This window comes from Somniosus microcephalus, chromosome 2 (genome assembly GCF_052327205.1).
Source record: "Somniosus microcephalus isolate GS21.2 chromosome 2, FLI_Smic_1.0, whole genome shotgun sequence".
NCBI lineage: Eukaryota > Metazoa > Chordata > Chondrichthyes > Squaliformes > Somniosidae > Somniosus > Somniosus microcephalus.
In genome coordinates, this window is record NC_140988.1 from 271,286,762 (window position 1) to 271,306,900 (window position 20,139).

The 20,139-nt window shown below is 47.4% G+C and overlaps 1 protein-coding gene across 1 annotated transcript in view; it reads left to right on the top strand.

The window, feature by feature from the left end:
- The first annotated feature begins 1,225 nt into the window (after positions 1 to 1,225).
- Positions 1,226 to 20,139, top strand: part of LOC147123390 (cell division cycle protein 20 homolog) — a 134,380-nt gene continuing 115,466 nt past the window's right edge. Inside the window, exons 1-3 of the mRNA XM_085965965.1 lie at positions 1,226 to 1,289; positions 3,621 to 3,751; positions 4,400 to 4,481. Coding sequence (XP_085822091.1) covers positions 1,226 to 1,289; positions 3,621 to 3,751; positions 4,400 to 4,481 — 277 coding nt within the window. The remainder of the gene's footprint in view (positions 1,290 to 3,620; positions 3,752 to 4,399; positions 4,482 to 20,139) is intronic.

Genomic DNA, 20,139 nt, shown 5'->3' on the forward strand with positions numbered 1-20,139 from the left:
GCAAGAATCCTCACTGAGACATGGAGAGTCCAAACCAGAAAGTATAAAGCAGGAAATATAAATTAGATTTAAATGATGTACAGAAAGCAAAATGAAGATTAAGAAATACAGATGGGTTTAAGGGAGAAAGATAAAAGAGATAGACAGAAAAAGTTTTTAAAAAATGTGTATTTTTATTTAAACAAAATCTCCAACACTAATTTTCTTCTGCGGGAATGAGGCTCCACACTTATAAAATTAATTTTTCAGGGCCAGAGAGGTTGTTCAGCAGTAATTATCACTTAACACACCATTAAAAATTAACTTACTCCTGAATGTATCAGCCCTAACCTTTTCAGCTATTTTTAGTGGGGAACTAGTGAGCAAGTACAGCAAGTTCATACCGTTGCAGTCATTTCAATGCCGAGTCTATCAGCGAGGGCTGCAATAGCGCACCCTATGGAGGAGCAGGGCATCTCTGTCAGCAACTTCCGGATTTCCGCGTTTAACTGCACATATGCGGATGCTAGAAGTTGCTGTCCAATTTAGCCCATAATAACGGCGAGTGCCGATAGCCTCACTTATTATTACAGCAAAATCTGGGCCATGATATCACTAAAAGGAAATGAAAAACTGCAATAAAAGTGAGCAAATGTTTGTGTTTCAGAGGTGATTATTTCCTAATTTATCTAAGTTTATATTTTAATATAATTAAAACTGACTAGCATGCATTTCCTGTCTGTCAAACCCAGTTCTGTCATACTTAATCCTCGTCAAAGTCCTAGGCAAATTTTCTGTGCCAGTTGATTGGCTCACATGAAAATTTCTTTAGCTCATCAGCTCAGCTGGGAACTGGTATATCAGTAGAGAGGCACACTGAGCGGGTTTGAGGTGGACCAGCCTCCACAGGGCGGATATGGGCCCACTTACCTCAGAAGAAGAGGCTTTAAAAAAAAATTGGGTGAATCTGCCTCCTTACTGAACCAGAGTTATAGTAATGGGGGTCCTGGACAAACCAACCCCCACCCATCCTCCCAAGGGCAGGTAGTTACTGGAGATATGCTTGAAGTGGTACTTGTGCACACCTGCACCATGGTAATGGGGTGCCCTCTCACCGACCCTGTAAACTCTGGCAGGCACCTGTGGGTGCCTTCCTGGTGTAATCACCGGGATCGCGACCCATGGACTTTCTTCTGACATTGGGGAAGAGCCAGAGGTTTATAAGCAACTTCCAACCTAAAGAGAAATGTCCACCAGCAAAATAAATAAAACTCCAATCGACCTCAGGATGTGCCAGTTTAACAGCAAAAGTAAATTGTGGCCTTAAAGGGAAAGGCCATTTACACACAGTTCTCCCTTAGCAGCAGAATAATACTTTTTGCATTACATAGTCCTTATGAAACAGGACATTCTCTGACATGCCATGACCAAATCTGGTAGAAGAATAGCGTGAAGTATTCAGTACTTTGAAAAGAAGTTTGTGTATCTTATCAAAATATATGAAGGAATAGATTGTCCCTTCCTATAATATAATTACTACATATTTTTCTCTCTCTTCTTGTGCTTTTTTATGGTATTAATATATCTTTTGATCCCGGTAGCTATGCCAAGATTGGGAGGTCCACATCCTGAGTTTATACTGAGTTGGCTGATTTCAGATGGGCAGTAATAGGGCTGTTGCAACTGTTCTCAACATCCTTGGGCTCCCCAGCTGTTTGCTATCCAGCACTGACCCCTACTGACAGCCTGGTTCGATGTCAGGTGAAGTTGGCTGTTATAACTCTGTGACCTAATAGCTTCCCAACAGTCACTGTCGAGGCTCATATGTGAACAATGGTCACTTGGGTGAGGTACTGGAGGATGCCCAAAGAGCCATATTCAATCAAGTAGTTAATGCTTTCAAGAGAGCAGACAAAGGTGGAAAATTGGCAAGAAAACAAAGAAAACAAGTCTATATATATTATAAAGTATGTCAAACTTTAGTGTGATCCAAAACTATTAAATCTCAGGTTCACGATCACAGTTTCTGATATTATCTCTCAGTGCCTTGAAACATTCTCTGGACTGTGTGTTCTACACATTAAAGGTAGATTCTTAATATTTACAGAATGAAATAATACCAAAGAGAATTAATTTTAGTGAAACGTTTGCTATAAAGCTGCAGCTAGATGGTGTAATAGCATAGCATATATGTGTTGACTGTTACTTTCCTACAATCAACTATGGAATATAGTTTGATAAACTTGAAATAATTCAGTCAGTTATTAATCCTTCAGATTAGATTTCACCTGTCATCCACACAACAGACTTCCAGCACCGAGGACCAGTGGACTTCCATCATTGGTCCTCAGTGGGCATCATGGCAATCACAGTCAGCAATACTAACGGACCCAGCTATATCCCATTCCACTTTCTTATGTTCTTATACAAAACAATGCACAGGAAAAATAATCACTGTATAATAACCATTTATTAAATAAAGTTTAAAATAAATGATCAAACTGTAACATTGCTTAAAATAATTAAAGAAGCTGTATATAGTGGCAGGTAAATGCTGTTTGGAACCTTGTTTTTGAGTCCATTATTATACCACATAATTTGTAAAGGCAAACAATATGCACAACTGCATTTACTTGCCATTATCTCCAGCTCTTTTAATCTTTAGGGCAATTTTAAGAAATGTTCCAGTCTATTATTTATTTTAAATGTTTCTTTAAGAAATGGATTTAGTGAAGCTTATACTTATATAAGATACTGAAGGGGCTCGACAAGGTAGATGCAGAGAGGATGTTTCCCCTCGTGAGGAAATCTAGAACTCGGGGACATAGTTTCAGAATAAAGGGTCGCCCTTTTAGAACTGAGATGAGGAGGAATTTCTTCTTTCAGAGGGTCGTAAATCTGTGGAATTCTCTGCCCCAGAGAGCCGTGGAGGCTGGGTCATTAAATACATTTAAGGTGGAGATAGACAGATTTTTTCAAGATAATGGAATGAAGGGTTATGGGGAGCGGGCAGGGAAGTGGCTTTGAGCCCAAGATCAGCCATGATCTTATTGAATGGCGGAGCAGGCTCGAGGGGCCAAGTGGCCTATTCCTGCTCCTATTTCTATGTACTCATCAACATAAGGGATGTTAGTTGGACACATTCCCATTTCAGGCACCCAGACTCAGCATCATGCACACACAGGTTAGGTATAACATGATAAAGCTCCCTTTACTCTGCCCCATTAACGTGCCATAGCCCCAACGTTAACCTGTACTGTATAGTGTATGCTCAGATTACCAAGTTAGTACCACAATAGGGCCAGTTTGTAGTGTTAACCCATGTTCACTAAGAACAATTCCAACTCCTTTCATGTAGGATCAGACAGAGTGGACTTTCATCCCATTTATCCCATATGGATTTAATCCAGATCCCAGGGGCCAATGTGCAATTCACTGCATTGCCCTGCGTAGCCTTATTTTTCAGGTCATTATTATATGAAAAGATAAACAACATACAGAACAGCTGTAGACACAGATTCTGATTTTTAAATTAATTTGCATAACATAAACCAGATATTATCTGCCTGTCTTAGTTTGTAAATGTGTCCACATCTGTGCTTGTTAACTCTTTTTGTTTTAATTGCTGACCAAAATAACAGAGACGACTAACAGGAAGAGAGTATCTGCAACAACATTTACTGATTGCCTCCCTGATCATAAGCAATCAAACCGAAGCACTGCCAACCACTTTTTAAACAATCAGAAAGAAAGCCACATTGTAACAAAACAGGTAGGCAAACGCAGAGTACCTTACAAAGTAATATAGCCATATTGATGATGTGACTTATTTTAGCTAATCACAGAATCACAGAATCACACAGAATCACAGAAACCCCACAGTGCAGATAGAGGCCATTTCGGCCCATCGAGCCTGCACCGCCACATATCCCACCCGATCCCTGTAACCCCCCGTATTTAATCCCCCTAACACTAAGGGTCAATTTATCATAGCCAATCAACCTAACCTGCACATCTTTGGACTAATGTCTACCTTCTTGCTTTAATTCAGGCAGTATTTTTTTTAAAAACGACATAATAGCTCATAAAACTAACAATTATTAAAGCCCATAATAAAAAGTATTTTGCTTTTGGGATACATTTTACGATTTAGCAATCCGGGGGAGAGCTTTGGATAACAGGGCGTTGTACTGGGAGTTCTGGTGCCGAAGTCAGTGTACTCGATTCATGGCTCACCTGATTTTCTGTCAAATAAAATTTGAATAATTAGGCTTATATCTTTGTTAAAATAGCAGAGGAATTTGATGCGATCACATTATGTTGCCTTCGTTCAGTAATTTCTAGGCTATTGTGTATGTAGTATAAGTGCATGTTACTAAAACTAGTGTTCGCTATCATTTTTAAATATATTTTTAAATAGAAACCCCAGAGAGTGATATCTTCCAGTCTGAACAAGCCCAGAATTGTGACTATCAATGGAAAATATAGCCAGACTTGTAAAGGTAAAGTGATGCCGTTATTTATCTGTTTGCTTCCAATGTACTGAATTTATACTTTAAAATTAAGATCTATTCTTGTTATGGCAGATATGCAGTCTAGGTCAGCATCTGTCCCAGAAAAGTTTCCTAAAACTGTCTGGCTGTGGCAGTATACCATATTAGACAATATTTAGTTGACAAATTTAAGCATTTTTAGCTTCATGCCAGAGCAGTTTATAGACATTTATTTTCTCCTCTAATCCTCTGTACTTATCTGATTTTCTTTTGTTACCTCATATCCACTACAGGTGCTGAATCATGCTGGACTTTGATTCCACATGTTGGTGGCCCCCGATACCTCTCTCAAGTGGCTGCTCATCACATGTGAACCTAGACAGTGAATGCTGGTGGATTTTTGACCTTGGGGAGCATAATAAACAAGCTTTCCATGTGCATGCTTCCAGCAGAGTCACTGCATAGTGATGAAAGAATTAAGGGGGATTTCCTCTCTCCAGCCTAGGGATATTGAGGGCATCGTAATAACCTTACTGAGCTCCCCTAGTCTAACAGCTCCCCACTAGTCTAACAGCAGCTAATTCAGCACACAAGATTAATTCTCACAGTGCCTTGGCTCATGTGTATAAGGCTGATTACCACTCAAGACCCCAAAATAGACATGTATGAGGAAGGCCATTAAGCCTAACCTAGCTCATTCTTCCAGAAAAAAACCTATAATCTCCCTATCATCACATCTGTTTCTTAAATTATTCCTGGATTTTTAGCTTCATTATTCTACTCAGAAGTCCATTCCAGTGATTCCACATGTTGTTTACTCTTTGTGTGAAGATCTTCCTGACATCAGTATTAAGTAAGCCGATCACCAGTTTGAATCTGTGCTTCTTTGTCCTATTGTCATGGTTTAATTTGAAGTAGTATTCCACACCTACTCTTCTAACCCTTTACCTCCATGAGGTTCAACCTGAGTCTTATCCACACTACATTTGACGACTAAGCCATTGGGAAAGCTTGTCAATTTATAGATATTTTACAGTAAATAAAGCAATTGTACATCACCAAACAACCTAAAACTAAGAGCATAGTGGCGTCCTTGCTACCAGTACCCTATACATGGCAAGATATCTTCAAGATTGCTGTTGCACGGCAGTATTTTTATGTTGCCTTCTTCCAGCTAAAGCATGTTCATGTTCTTTTGGGAGGTAGAATGGGGTAAGAAAGTGTTCCCAAGGGCATTGACAACTGATTATTGTGGTTTTTGGCTGCTAAGCTGGGAGTCTCGGGATGTTGCTGTTATGTAGCTCAGTTTTCCTGTTAGACTTGCTGCATTTGTTTCTTCCTAGTGTAAGACTTAAAAGAGGTCGACACAAATTTAATTGTTTTTAACAGTAGCAACTGGCAAGCATTTATTGCAAAAAAGCTAACTATCCTTAGTACACATTAATGCTTTGAACAGAGATTTAACAGTAGCACGTAACAGATTAATATTACTGTGGTATCTTGAGGTGGCCATAGATGGAGACGGACACCGGTTAACTCCTTAACATGGTTCAATCAACACTTGCACCTAAAAGCTTCTGCCATGAGGCAGCAAAAACAAAGAGTACAACCAGTACAGATCAGACTTAACTCAGGAGAGCAATTGCCACAGCACCACCTGGTGGATCAGGTTACTCATAACCTCCCAGGTTACTACACTCCTCCCCTCTTAAGATTGCCGTATGCAATTCTTAAACAATAACCCTTACTAGGTACTACGTTTTAGTTAACCAGTATGCTCTAACCATGGTTAACCCCTGACTAATTTAACAGGTTTGTATAAGTCTTTCTGGTTGCTTGCGAATCCTTTGTGAACGTCTTAATTCCACTTGTGGTGGATTCTCAGATTCATTCGCACTTGAGATTGGAGTAGTCTCTGATGTTGGTTTTACTCTGTCCCGCTGTGGCCTGGCAGTACCAGTGTCCACTGGCAATTTATAAGCCGTGCTGGGTCCTGGAACAGCCTCCTCTACTGCCCTTTGTTCCATCTGAGGCAGTTCCCCCTGCTGCTGGCTGAAAAGCTGATCCACATGCCGACAAACCCCTCGACCATCCCCTAGTAACACGGAGTATGACACAGGTCCTGTAATGTCCTGGATTAGTCCTGGTATCCATTTCGGTCCATAACCGAAGTTCCGGGTGTACACAGAGTCCCCTATGGCGAAATGGCGAGCTTTAGTGTGTTTGTCATGGTACGCTTTTTGGTTTGTTTGTTTTGTCTCAACCTTGCTTTTGAGATCTGGGTGTATCAGGTCTAACCTGCACCGCAACTTTCTCCCCATCATCAACTCAGCCGGAGAAAGCCCTGTGGTAGCTTAGGGTGTTATATGATAACTAAACAAGGCTCTATTGAGCTTGGTCTCCAGGGTGTCACCTGAGCTCTTCCTCATGAGCTCCTTAAAAGTCTGCACGGCTCGCTCGACTAACCCATTTGAGGCTGGGTGATATGGAGCCGAGGTGACATGTGTGATTCCATTCCTTACCATGAATTCTTTGCTCCCTTCACTAACAAAACGCTGTGCATTGTCGGATACAATCATTTCTGGAATACCATGCGTGCTGAAGCTGTTCCTGAGACAATTCAGTGTGGCATCAGTCGTTGCAGAGCTCACTGGATAAACGTCGATCCACTTTGAGTGAGCGTCAACCAGCACCAAAAGCATTTTGCCCATAAAAGGTCCCGCATTGTCTATGTGAATTCTCCTCCAGGGTTTGCTGGGCCACTCCCAGGGATGGAGTGGTGCCCCGGCAGGTGCTTTCCTCTGTTCCTGACATATAGTGCATGACTTTACCTTTGACTCAATTTCAGCATCCAAGTTTGGCCACCACAGGTAGCTCCTAGCCAGTCCTTTCATTCTAGTCATTCCTGGGTGCAATTGATGCAACTGTTCCATCAAAGTAGAGCGTCCCCACTCTGGGACTATGATGCGTGCTCCCCATAGCACACATCCATCTTGGACACTGAGCTCGTGCTGTCTCTGCCTGTATGGCGCGAACTCCGGTCCCTCACGGTGATCTGGCCAGCCTTTCAACACATACTCACGGACCCTTGACAGAACGGGGTCCTTGGCTGTCTAGCCCTGGATTTGCGCTGAAGTCATCAGGGGACTGATCTCCTGATCCAGCATCAGGACGTGCTCCTCAGGGGAAGTACTGCGAGGAGATTTTGAGAGGGGCAGGCGGCTGAGAGCATCCGCGTTCCTGTTTTCCTTGCCGGCTCTGTACGTGATCACATATTCATAGGCTCTTAGTATTACTGCCCATCTCATTATTCTCTGTGATGCCATTTGAGGCACCGCTTTCATCTCATTCAGTAAGCTAATAAAGGCTTGTGGTCAGTACTGATTACAAACTTCCTCCCATATATGTACTTATGGAATTTCTTTACTCCAAATATAATGGCCAACCCCTCTTTATCAAGCTGTGAATAGTTCTTTTCCGCAGCTGTGAGCGTGTGTGAAACAAACCCGATGGGCCTTTCCGCTCCATCTGGCATGCGGTGGGCCAACACTGCCCCCACTCCATAGGGTGATGCGTCGCAGGACATTATCAGTTCCTTCTTCTCGTTGTAATGCACTAACACCCTGCTGGACTGAAGTAGCTCCTTTGACTGCTGAAACGCTTTTGCTTGCTCTGGCCCCCAACGCCATGGCTCCTCCTTTCTCAGCAGTTTGTGCAGGGGTGCCAGCAGCATCGATAAGTTTGGAAGAAACCGGTTATAATAATTCAGGAGCCCTAGATAGGCTTTCAGTTCAGTCACTGAGGTGGGTGCCGGTGCATCCTGCACTGCCCGCACTTTCCCTGGTAATGGATGGAGGCCTGTGGCATCCACCCGATGTCCCAGGAATGTAACTTCCTTCTCCATGAAACTACACTTACTCCGTTTCAGGCGTAGCCCCGCCTCTTCCAACCGCTGTAGCACTTTGTCTAGTGTTTTTAAGTGATCCTGATCGTCACTTCCTGTTAGCAGAATATCATCTAAGTACACGGCCACCTTTGGAATGCCCTGCAGAATGCCCTCCATAGTCCGTTGGAATATTGCTGGGCTAGAACTGACACCAAATGGTAACCTGGCATACGTGAACAGCCCCTTGTGCGTGTTCACCATGACAAACTTTTTTGATTCTTCATCTAGCAATATCTGCTGATACGCATGACTCATGTCCAGTTTGCTGAATCTTTCTCCCCCAGCGAGCGATGTTAACATGTCCTCCATTCTCAGAATGGGGTACTGTTCCAGTGATGATACTCTGTTCACTGTTAACTTATAGTCACCACACACCCTTATGTTACCGTCGGGCTTCAACACCGGGACTATTGGTGCCGCCCAGTCTGAAAATTTCACTGGTTCTATTACTTTGCCCCTTAGCAGGCGATCTAGTTCCGCCTCAACCTTGGTTTTCATTGCAAAAGGTACCGACCTTGGTTTAAAGAAATGAGGCGTGGCATCACTGGCTACATGAATCTTGGCTGTGGCTCCCCTTAAGGTGCCCAGTTCATCCTTGAACACTAACTCATGCTTCATCAGCACTTCTTGCAGTGCCTCTGTACTGTCCTCCATTTTATTCATTGCCTGCCAGTACACACTCAACTCACTGATCCACCCTCGCCCTAACAGGTTTGGCCCTGACCCTGCTCTGGGTGACTCCAAGGATGGCAGGAACGGTAGGCTCCGTGGCACCTTTTGACAGCAAGTCGCAGTCTTGGGAGGAGTATATTGAAATACTGAGCCATTTCTTTATGGCAAACGAGGCAAAAGAAAAGGGCCATTTTACTGAGTTGTGTGGGAGCGCAAACCTATACACGGATGAGGAATCTGCTGAGCCTGGAGCGGCCAGGAGAAAAATCTTTTGACGAGTTGGTGAGTCTACTAAAGAATCATTTCAATCCGAAACCTAGTGAAATAGTACAGATCAGACTTAACTCAGGAGAGCAATTGCCACAGCACCACCTGGTGGATCAGGTTACTCATAACCTCCCAGGTTACTACAATTACCCACGCCTGGGAAAGGGTCACAGTCTCGAGCAAAGTCTTCTTCTGATGCTCCTCTTCTTCTGATGCTCCTGCCTCTTTCCCGCTTTGAAATCTCTCTCCCAAATCTCTTTTTTTTATCCTCATTGCTGCATGCATGCATTCCTTAACCAAGTTATTCTTCCCTTTTTTTTATCATGCCCCTAGTCCTGCCTGAGTACATGTTGATCACGTAATGAGAACAGAATATACTACATGCTACATGGCCTTTGCCTTGATAGCTATTTCTCCCTGTCTGGTAGCTGCAACATTTGCACATTTTTTGAATTATTTGTATATGGGATGTGGGTGTCACTGGCAAGGCCAGCAATTATTGCCCATCCCTAATTGCCCTCGAGTCTGTCCTTTGGTTAGTTTTACTGTTAGGAAAGCTGTAGTGTATGTACCTTTAAGAGGAACTATGTTTTTTTGAAGCCCCTGTGTACTGTAGTACCGGTAGTGACCACTCGGGTATATAAGCCTGTATAGCGTCTTGTATAGTTAGATCACCTCCAGACTTTGTTCAGTAAACACTTGTTAAATCAACTCCTGCATTCCGTGTCTCCATTAACACATGGATTCAACAAAAGCAAACTAAGCACTGAGTACAATTTGAGCATTCTAAAGTAACACAATTTATTACATCAAAAGCCATTTTCTTACACTAGCCTGCTGTGCCAATGGATGCTGGGCCCGAAACCCCATGCGCTCACTCCACTGCCACAACTACATCAGAGCGGGAGTTTCATCCCACTGTTTCTCAGGGTCTGGCAATCTGTGTAATGTTGGTGGGTTCCCATGTCACTATTGGCAGCTGCCAGCTTGGGGAGGGGTGTCAGTAAAATCATGCGTTGTCAGCCAATTGTGGCAGGTCTGGCTGAAAAAGTAACTAAATATAAGAAATTGGCCCTTTTCAAGGAAAAGCCTTATCCTGAGTGTTCCAGGCCATGAACCCAGCCTGGAACACTCTTGTGTGCCTCACTTTTGCTGCAGAAATGTACATCTGCCTCATGCAGTATGTTAGGGGTCAGGAGGCAGGACTACTGGGAATTCCGACCAGTGACTCTATCCTGCCCGTCCCACCTTAATATGTTGTGCCAGGCAGCAAGGGAGTGGTCACAACAGTGGTCCCCCCCCACCCCGCTACTCTGCCTGACCTGGATGCACCCAGAATCTGCTGGTAAGTTCCACAGGCTCTGAAATTTTGATGATTTGTTAGGGTGTAAACTTAATGGATTTATCTTGCATGATCAGAATTGGGGAGCTCAGAGAGGGATAGGCTGGTTTTATGGCCCATTTAAGTTCCATCTTAAATTAAGCAGGAAGTGAGGCAGGGTGTAAAATGTACCCACCTTAGCCAAGGTGCAGCCATGCAAATAACAGGTTCAGACCAAGATAATGTCATGTCCTGAATTCTGTAATTTCCACCCTGGGATTTGCTCGCCTAATTTATGCCACTATAAAATGATAACTTAGCAACAGCTCCTTAAAAACCTGACTGCCTGCACCGTATCCTGTTTCAAAAATCTCCCTGCCTCACTTTCTCTATCCTCTATCTAGCCCACAATCTGACTCAAAGGGAAGCATGCTAGTAACTGAATGATATACCTATCAATTCGTCCAATGAAAAGCGACGAGTTAGGAAAGTAACTATAGGTTTTTATTGACTAAATAACAGAGCCCACCCTCATGGGTGATCAGATCCAGCAAGGAGGAATACCAGCCAGTCGACTACCTTTATACCTGGGCAGGTAGGTGGAGCCATGGGCGGAGTCAGTGATGGATAGCCCAGGTATAACAGTGTGACAAGAGGCGACCTCGTATAGTGATACAACAGTGAGAACAGTGATAACAATATAACAGTGATAACTATAGTGTAACGATAGTGAACGATAAAAGTGGTTTACCACATTCACCCCTTCTTTAGATTTGAGTCCGGCGGGGTGAAGTGTACTACCAGTTCTGGTATGTCAGTCTGTCCGGAGGCCTCGTAAGCCTCTCCGATCATCGCAGCGGCGGTGTTGCATTATCCGGTGTTAATGCTGGTGTCTGCGTGGTCGGCGAAGGCTCGTGGGGTTCCGGCATGCCGTCTACCTGGGCTGGAATTGGGGGGGTGGTGGGGGGGGGTAAAGGTGGTGTCTCCGGAGTGCCCGAGGGTGCGAGGTCTCGTAAGGAGACAGTATCCTCCCGCCCGTCTGGGTAAGCCACGTAGGCGTACTGGGGGTTGGCGTGCAGGAGGTTCACCATCTCGACCAGGGGGTCCGTTTTATGGGCCCTCACGTGCTTTCGCAGCAGGACGGGCCCCGGAGAGGTCAGCCAGGTTGGTAGAGTGGTTCCCGTAGTCGACTTCCTGGGGAAAACAAACATTCGTTCATGGGGGGTGGCGTTAACGGCAGTGCAAAGTAGTGACCGGATGGAATGCAGCGCTGTCGGGAGGACTTCCTGCCAACGGGAGGTTGGGAGGCCCTTAGACTTTAAGGCTAAGATGACGGCCTTCCAGACAGTCGCGTTCTCTCTTTCCACCTGGCCGTTCCCTCGGGGGTTGTAGCTGGTGGTCCTGCTTGCTGCAATACCTCTCGCTAGTAGGAACTGGCGGAGTTCCTCGCTCATGAAGGAGGAGCCCCGGTCACTATGTATATAGTTCGGGAACCCGAACAAGGCGAAGAGTTCGTTCAGGCATTTAATGACCATGGTACTGGTCATGTCTGGGCAGGGGAAGGCAAAGGGGAAACGGGAGTACTCATCAACGATGTTGAGGAAGTACACATTACGATCGGATGACGGTAGGGGCCCCTTAAAGTCGATGCTCAGGCGCTCGAAGGGGCGGGTGGCCTTGATCAGGCTTGCTTTGTCCGGCCTATAGAAGTGCGGTTTGCACTCGGCACAGTCTGGCAGTTCCTGGTCATGGTCCTGACCTCCTCGATGGAGTAGGTCAGGTTGCGGGCCTTAATGAAATGGTAAAGTCTGGTGACCCCGGGGTGGCAGAGGTCGTTGTGGAGGGTCTGAAGTCTATCAATATGCGCGCTGGCGCATGTAATTCGTGAAAGAGCATCAGGGGGTTCGTTCAGCTTACCTGGCCGGTACAAGATCTCATAATCGTAGGTGGATAGCTCGATTCTCCACCTCAAGACCTTGTCATTCTTGATTTTGCCCCTCAGCTTGTTATTAAACATGAAAGCGACCGAACGCTGGTCGGTGAGGAGGGTAAATCGTTTGCCTGCCAGGTAATGCCTCCAGCGTCGTACCGCCTCCACGATCGCCTGGGCTTCCTTCTCGACCGACGAGTGTCGGATCTCAGGGCCCTGTAGGGTCCTTGAGAAGAAGGCCACCGGCCTCCCCTCCTGGTTAAGGGTAGCGGCTAGGGCGAAGTCGGATGCATCGCTCTCCACTTGGAAGGGGATGGACTCATCCACTGCGTGCATTGTGGCCTTGGCTATGTCTCCCTTAATGAGGGAGAAGGCCGCGCACGCCTCCTCCGTGAGGGGGAAGGATGTGGACTTCATGAGGGGTCTGGCTTTGTCCGCATAATTGGGCACCCATTGGGCATAGTAGGCGAAGAGTCCCAGGGTTCTCTTAAGTGCCTTAGGACAGTGGGGGAGGGGTAGCTCCATGAGGGGGCGCATTCTTTCGGGGTTGGGGCCGATGACTCCGTTCTCTACTACACAGCCGAGGATAGCAAGGCGTGAGGTGTTAAACACACATTTCTCCTTATTGTAGGTGAGGTTCAGCCGTTGGGCCGTACGGAGGAATTTCTCCAGATTCACATCATGGTCCTGCCGGTCGCGGCCGCAGATGGTGACGTTATCTAGATAAGGGAACGTGGCCTGCAGTCCGTTCTGGTCGACCATCCGGTCCATCTCCCTTTGGAAGACCGACACCCCGTTGGTGACACCGAAGGGGACCCTAAGGAAGTGGTAGAGGCGCCCGTTCGCCTCGAAGGCAGTATACTGGCGGTCCTCCGGGCTGATAGGGAGTTGGTGGTAGGCCGACTTAAGGTCGATGGTCGAGAATACTCGGTATTGTGCAATCTGATTGACCATGTCAGATATGCGGGGAAGGGGGTATGCGTCCAGCTGGGTGTACCTGTTTATGGTCTGGCTGTAGTCGATGACCAAGCGATTTTTATCGCCGGTCTTAACGACCACGACCTGGGCACGCCAGGGGCTGCTGCTCCCTTCGATGATGCCCTCTTTCAGGAGGCGCCGCACCTCATAGCTAATGAAGGCCCTGTCCCCGGCGCTGTACCGCCTGCTCTTGGTAGCGACGGGTTTGCAGTCGGGGGTTAGGTTAGCGAACAGGGAAGTTGGCGGGACCTTGAGGGTGGATAGGCTGCAGGTGTTACGCGGTGGGCGGTTTAACATCCGCTGGTTGTCGACTGTGAGTGGGGGGAGGGGTCCACCGTATGCTAGGGTGACACTTTGGAGGTGGGATTGGAAGTCCAGCCCTAGTAGGACGGCAGCGCAGAGCTGGGGGAGGACGAGGAGTTTAAAGTTTTTATACTCCGTACCCTTAACCGACAGGGTCACAACACAGTAGCCACTGATGTCCGTGGCGTGGGACCTTGATGCCATCGAGATTCGGTTGCGCGTTGGCAGGACGGGGAGGGAGTAGTGGCTCACCGTGTCTGGGTGGATGAAGCTCTCCGTGCTTCCGCTGTCGAACAGGCAGGTCGTGGCGTGGCCGTTTACTTTGATGTCCATCATCGACTTGGACAGGTGATGCGGGCGGGCTTGATCCAGAGTGACGGAGGCTAGTGTGTAGCTGAGCGAGTCGTTGTCGTCTGCGGGTGAGGCGGTTGTCGGGTCTGGAGGCACGGTGGCAGTCGAGCGTGGTGGGTAAAATGGCATCTCCCACGAGGTTGGACAAAATGGCTGCCCCCATAACTCACATGAGGCACTATTGGGGTCGGTTGCCTTGATCAAAGATGGCCACCCCCATGACTCACGTGTGGGGATGCTGGCCTCTGTTGCCTTGAAGGAAGATGGCAGCCCCCACAGTTCGCATGAGGCACTGCTGGCCTCTGAAGATCCACTTCTGCAGGCCTTAGCAAGGTGGCCTTTCTTCCTGCAGGTTGAGCAGGTGGAGTTCCTAGCTGGGCAGCGCGACCTCGGGTGTTTCTCCTGGCCGCAGAAAAAGCAGCCGCGGGGGTCCGATGTCGGAGCCGGTACCGGGGGGTGGCGGTCCCGATCGGGTCCGGGACGCCGAAGCTGAGGTAGGTCCCGGGGGCGGCGCGGTGAAGGGTATTGCGGTAGGGGTCGGGCCCGAGTCCCAGGGTCACGAACAGTACCTGGAGAACGCCTCCTGGTCCCGATGGGCCACCTCCAGGGAGAGAGCGAGGGCTGCAGCTTTGTCCAGGTCGAGGTCCTTTGCTTCCAGTAATCGCTGCCGTGAGTAGTCGGACCGTAGGCCTTTCACGAAGGCATCGCGGACGTTGTCTTCCGTATTTTCTGCCGCCGTTACTGCTTTAAAGTTACAGTCTCTGCCGAGTGCTTGTAGCACCTGTAAAAATTCCTCCACCGGCTCCCCTGGCAGTTGCGGGCGGGACCTTAGGAGGTGCCTGGTATACATGGGGTTTACCGGGGTTTGGTACTGTCTTTTCAGCCGGTTGATGGCGTCCTCGTATGTTTTAAGGTCCCGGATGAGCGCGAATACTTTAGGGCTCAGTTGGGCGTTCAGAACTCTTAGCTTGGATCTCTGAGGCACGTTGGACTCTTCCAGGTAGGCTTCAAAGCAGCCCAGCCAGTGATCGAAGTCGAGGGCTGCGTTCGCTGCCCGTGGATTTAGATCCAGGTACGGTGGTCTGAGGGCTCGCAGCCAAGCCGGCTGTTGTGATTGTTGCGGCTCGGCGTCTGAAGGCTGCTGTGGCTGTTGTGGCGGGGCGTCTGGATGAGACATCTTAAAATTTAGTCAATAAAATTGATATACCTATCAATTCGTCCAATGAAAAGCGACGAGTTAGGAAAGTAACTATAGGTTTTTATTGACTAAATAACAGAGCCCACCCTCATGGGTGATCGGATCCAGCCAGGAGGAATACCAGCCAGTCGACTACCTTTATACCTGGGCAGGTAGGTGGAGCCATGGGCGGAGTCAGTGATGGTCAGCCCAGGTATAACAGTGTGACAAGAGGCGACCTCGTATAGTGATACAACAGTGAGAACAGTGATAACAATATAACAGTGATAACTATAGTGTAACGATAGTGAACGATAAAAGTGGTTTACCACACTGAACCAAACTGATGCAAGAAAAACTGGCAGGAAAACTATCTTAGAATTGCTGTGAATACCATTTCAGGACTCTTTCCCAGTTGAGTCAACAGGTGCAAATTTTGCAGTTCCATCCCAAATCCTGGGGACTGGATCATTTAAATAACAGCGGCACCCAACCTGCAATGGTAGCATTCGCTCAGAGTGGCACCTGCCGCTGTGAGAGGGGGAGTCAGAGGCTGGTCTGGCCGAGGCTGGGAAGGCCCAAGATTTGAATTAAGGTGAGCTTTTACAATACAAACCCTGTTGCAATCCTTTTGGGATTGGTTGCCATTTGCCTTTTGAACCTCCATCTCCAGTATAGTTCCAGAATGGAACCTATGCCTAATTTCAGCAGATATAAGTCCTCCTGGGCCTATCAGGGTTGCATCTGGCAAATTGCCCAGGTAGTCTGGAAATGTACACCAGACACCACCTAAATGCAAGCTAAATGTAATTGGAGCAAGCAGAAGAAAAGCTGCACTACTCCCATAAAGAGCAGGACGAGAGAAAACCCTGAAAAATGTTAAGTTTAAAATTAAATCAAACATTAAATTGCCTGAGCAGAAAAATTGGTCTAAGAATAAAAACAATAAGGTAATGGAGCTCTCAGAGAAAGTTGTCAAATTTAGTCCTCATGGCACTGAGTGGCAAGATTGTGTAATTACAATGTGACAATGTTTACATAGGCAAATTCCATATTAAATACAGACACAAGAAATTAAGATGGAAAAAATAGGTACCAGAAATGTGACCAAAGTGTGACAACAGGAAGTCAACAGTGTAAATAAGAAATACGCACAGATTTAAGATTTTCACCATATTTTAGATATAAATAGATATAAAATTATTTTGATGTCAAATGCTGAATCATAGTACACTTCAAAATGTTGAGAAAATCACCAAATAAGTGTCACAAATCCTTGCTGAAGCATGCCTCCAGAACTCGCTAGGAATTAAATTTTATACCATTGTATCTACTTTTTTTCATATGTCATAAGGGTTTCAGTCCTCACAGAAAAACAAACTGAAGGTTATTCCAAAACACTAATAAAAATCCTGAAATGCAATGTATTATAAGGAATTTAACTTATTCAGTCCTCTTAAAGCAATAGTCTTAGTTATATAGCTATAGAGCCATAGATGTTTACAGCACAGAAGGAAGTCATTCAACCCGTCATGTTTGTGCCACTTCTTTGTTAGTGCAATCCAAAACTAATTGCACCGCTTTGCTCACCCCATAGCTCTGTATGTTCCTCTGCTTAATTGGATAAATCGTTTCTGACTCAACCACTTCCTCCTAATGTCTCTCCTTACTCTCTCAGTGATAATTTTATATCGATGACTCCTTGTCACTAACCCCAAACAGAGGAAACAGTATTTCCCTATTCATTCTATTAAGACGCTTCATAATTTAAAAAACCTCTCTTAAATCTCCTCTTATTCCTCCATGTCGTTGTGTGTCTTTCCATTTAGCATATAATCTTATTCTTTATGTTTTCTCTCAAAATGCATTATCTCACACTTATCCATATTACATGGCACCTGCCACCTGTTTTTCTATTTCTTTAACCCACCTATGTCTTCTTGGAGTCTTTTACAGTCCTCACTATTTTCCAAATCTCATACTTTTGTGTTGTCAGCAGAATCTGAGGTTGTGTTCCCTATTCCTGTCCAAATCATCTATATATACACAGAACAAATGTGGACCCCTGGATATACCACATCCAACCTTTCCTAGTCTGAACAACATCTATTTACCCTAACTCTTTGTTTCCTGTCTGTCAAGCAACTTTGTATCCATGGTGCTGTGGCAAAGCCACCAAGAGACTCTTGCAGTAATGTATATAATTGCCTTTAACAGGGGCTTGTTACCTTTACGTGTTTGCTCTGTATAAACAGCGCGGGTTCGGTAAAATGGCGATCCAGCGCGATGACATCATCACGCAGGTCACGTGACATTCCCAACGGCGGGAAACGTGATGACGTCTTGACGTCAGAGGGGAGAGGCTTTCCCCCTCAGTCCTCGTGGAACCAGTTGGTGTACAGACCTGTATAGAGTTTCTCTTGCGTTTTTGTTTGTAACTTTTACTAGTGCATTAAACCACGTTTGGTTAACTGCTAGTTTCAGTCTCAGTACTTTCGTTAGGAGTTCAAGCACTCCTACATTGGTGACCCCGAATCCTCGCGGACGTTCTTCGCGGTGGAAACGGAACGCAGGGCCATGATGGAAGCCAACGCAGTGGCTTTGAAGCTCCCCCAATTTTGGGAACAACAGGCGGCCTCCTGGTTCGTACAAGCAGAGGCGCAGTTCGAGCTCCGCAATGTCGTGCAGGATCAGACCCGTTATCTTTACGTGGTCTCCGCACTCGACAGCTCAACGGCGTTGAGGATCATCAGCCTACTGGAGAACCCCCCAGCCACCGACAAGTATGTCGCCATTAAGGCACGGCTAATGCAGGTATTCGGCCTTACGAAGGTGGAGCGCGCACGCCGCCTACTCACGCTGCCCGGGTTAGGAGACTCCAAACCTTCGGAGTTGATGAGCCAGATGCTCACATTCCTGGGGTCTGAACCGCAATGTTTCCTGTTCCGCGAACTGTTCCTCAGTCAACTGCCCGAACAGGTGCAGGCGGCCCTCGCCAGATCGGACGCTGGGGATTGCACAGCGCTCGCCGAAGAGGCGGATAAAATATATGCGGTCTGACAACAAAACTGCGCCGTCGCGAGACGCCCCGCCCCACCCCAAAGGACCCTGCCTCGACGCCTCCAACAATCGGTTTCTGTTGTTACCACGCTCGGTTTGGCGTGAAGGCCAGAAGCTGCCGTCCGCCTTGCAGTTTTGTGCTCAAAACACCGAACAAGCAACTGCGCGTCAAGAACACTGACTCTGGGGCGTGCCCCGCGGCCATGATGGCGATCGGCGATTCCGGGAAACGACTTTATTTAACGAACTCCATCTCGGGCCGTCGTTTTTTGTGCGACACAGGGGTGCAGTGCAGCATCCTTCCCGCGTCAGTCCTCGACCTTCGGTCCGGAAGGCATGGTTCTCCCCTCCAAGCTGCCAACGGGGGTGTGATTCGTACTTGCGGGACACGGCGGATCCAGGTCTGCTTCAGTGGCCAACGTTTTATATGGGACTTCATCACCGCCAAAATTTCACAGGCACTCCTAGGCACCGACTTTTTATGCGCCAACGGCCTGTTGGTTGATTAAAAAAATCGTCGGCTCGTTCACACCGCCACGTTTGACTGTATTCCCTATGTGCGCGGCACGGTCGCACCACACTCGGTCTCCTGCGCTCGGCCACCCCCCGACGTTTTCTCCCGCCTCCTCGGGGACTTTCCAGAGCTGACTAAGCCCACCTTCTCGGCTTCGACCGCCAAACATAGGGTGGAGCACCATATAACGACGACCGGCTCTCTCGTCTACGCCAGGGCACGGCGGCTAGAGCCCAGCAAGCTGCTAAGGTGGAGTTCGCAGCCATGGAAAAGTTGGGGATTATTCGCCGGTCGAATAGTCCCTGGTCCTCGCCTCTCCACATCGTCCCTAAGCCCGGGCTGGATGGCGGCCCTGCAGTGACTACCGCCGCCTCAATGATGTCACGACCCCCGACCGGTACCCCATACCGCACATACAGGATTTCTCCGCACATTTGGCGGGGAATTTGATCTTCTCCAAAGTCGACCTCGTCCGTGGGTACCGTCAGGTACTAGTGCATCCCCAGGACGTCCAAAAAACAGCGGTCATCACCCCTTTTGGCCTGTTTGAGTCCCTCCGCATACCTTTCGGACTTAAAAACGCGGCGCAGGCATTCCAGCGCCTAATGGATTCGGTGCTGCGGGATCTCAAATTTTTGTTCGTCTATCTGGATGACATACTGATCGCCAGCGCCACAAAGGAGGACCATCTCAAGCATCTGCGCATTCTCTTTCGTCGCCTTCAGCAGCACGACCTCATTGTCAACCCGGCCAAATGCCAGTTCGGCCTGCAGCAAATCGACTTCTTAGGCCACCGCATCACTTCAGAGGGGGCAATGCCGCTTCGGGCTAAGGTGGAGGTGATCGCCGCATTCCCGCGGCCGCAGTCTGTGAAGGCACTCCAGGAGTTCCTGGGTATGGTAAATTTTTACCATCGTTTTGTTCCCAGGGCTGCATAGCTCATGCGGCCACTCTACGAGGCCCTCAGAGGGAAGCCAGGAAAGGAGCCCGTAGTTTGGACGCGGGAAATGGACTGCGCTTTCAGGGACACGAAGACCGCCCTCGCGAATGCGACAATGTTGGCACACCCCCTGCCAGGAGCCACCATCGCTCTCACGATTGACGCGTCGGACTACGCCATAGGGGCCGTCCAAGAGCAATGGGTCGAC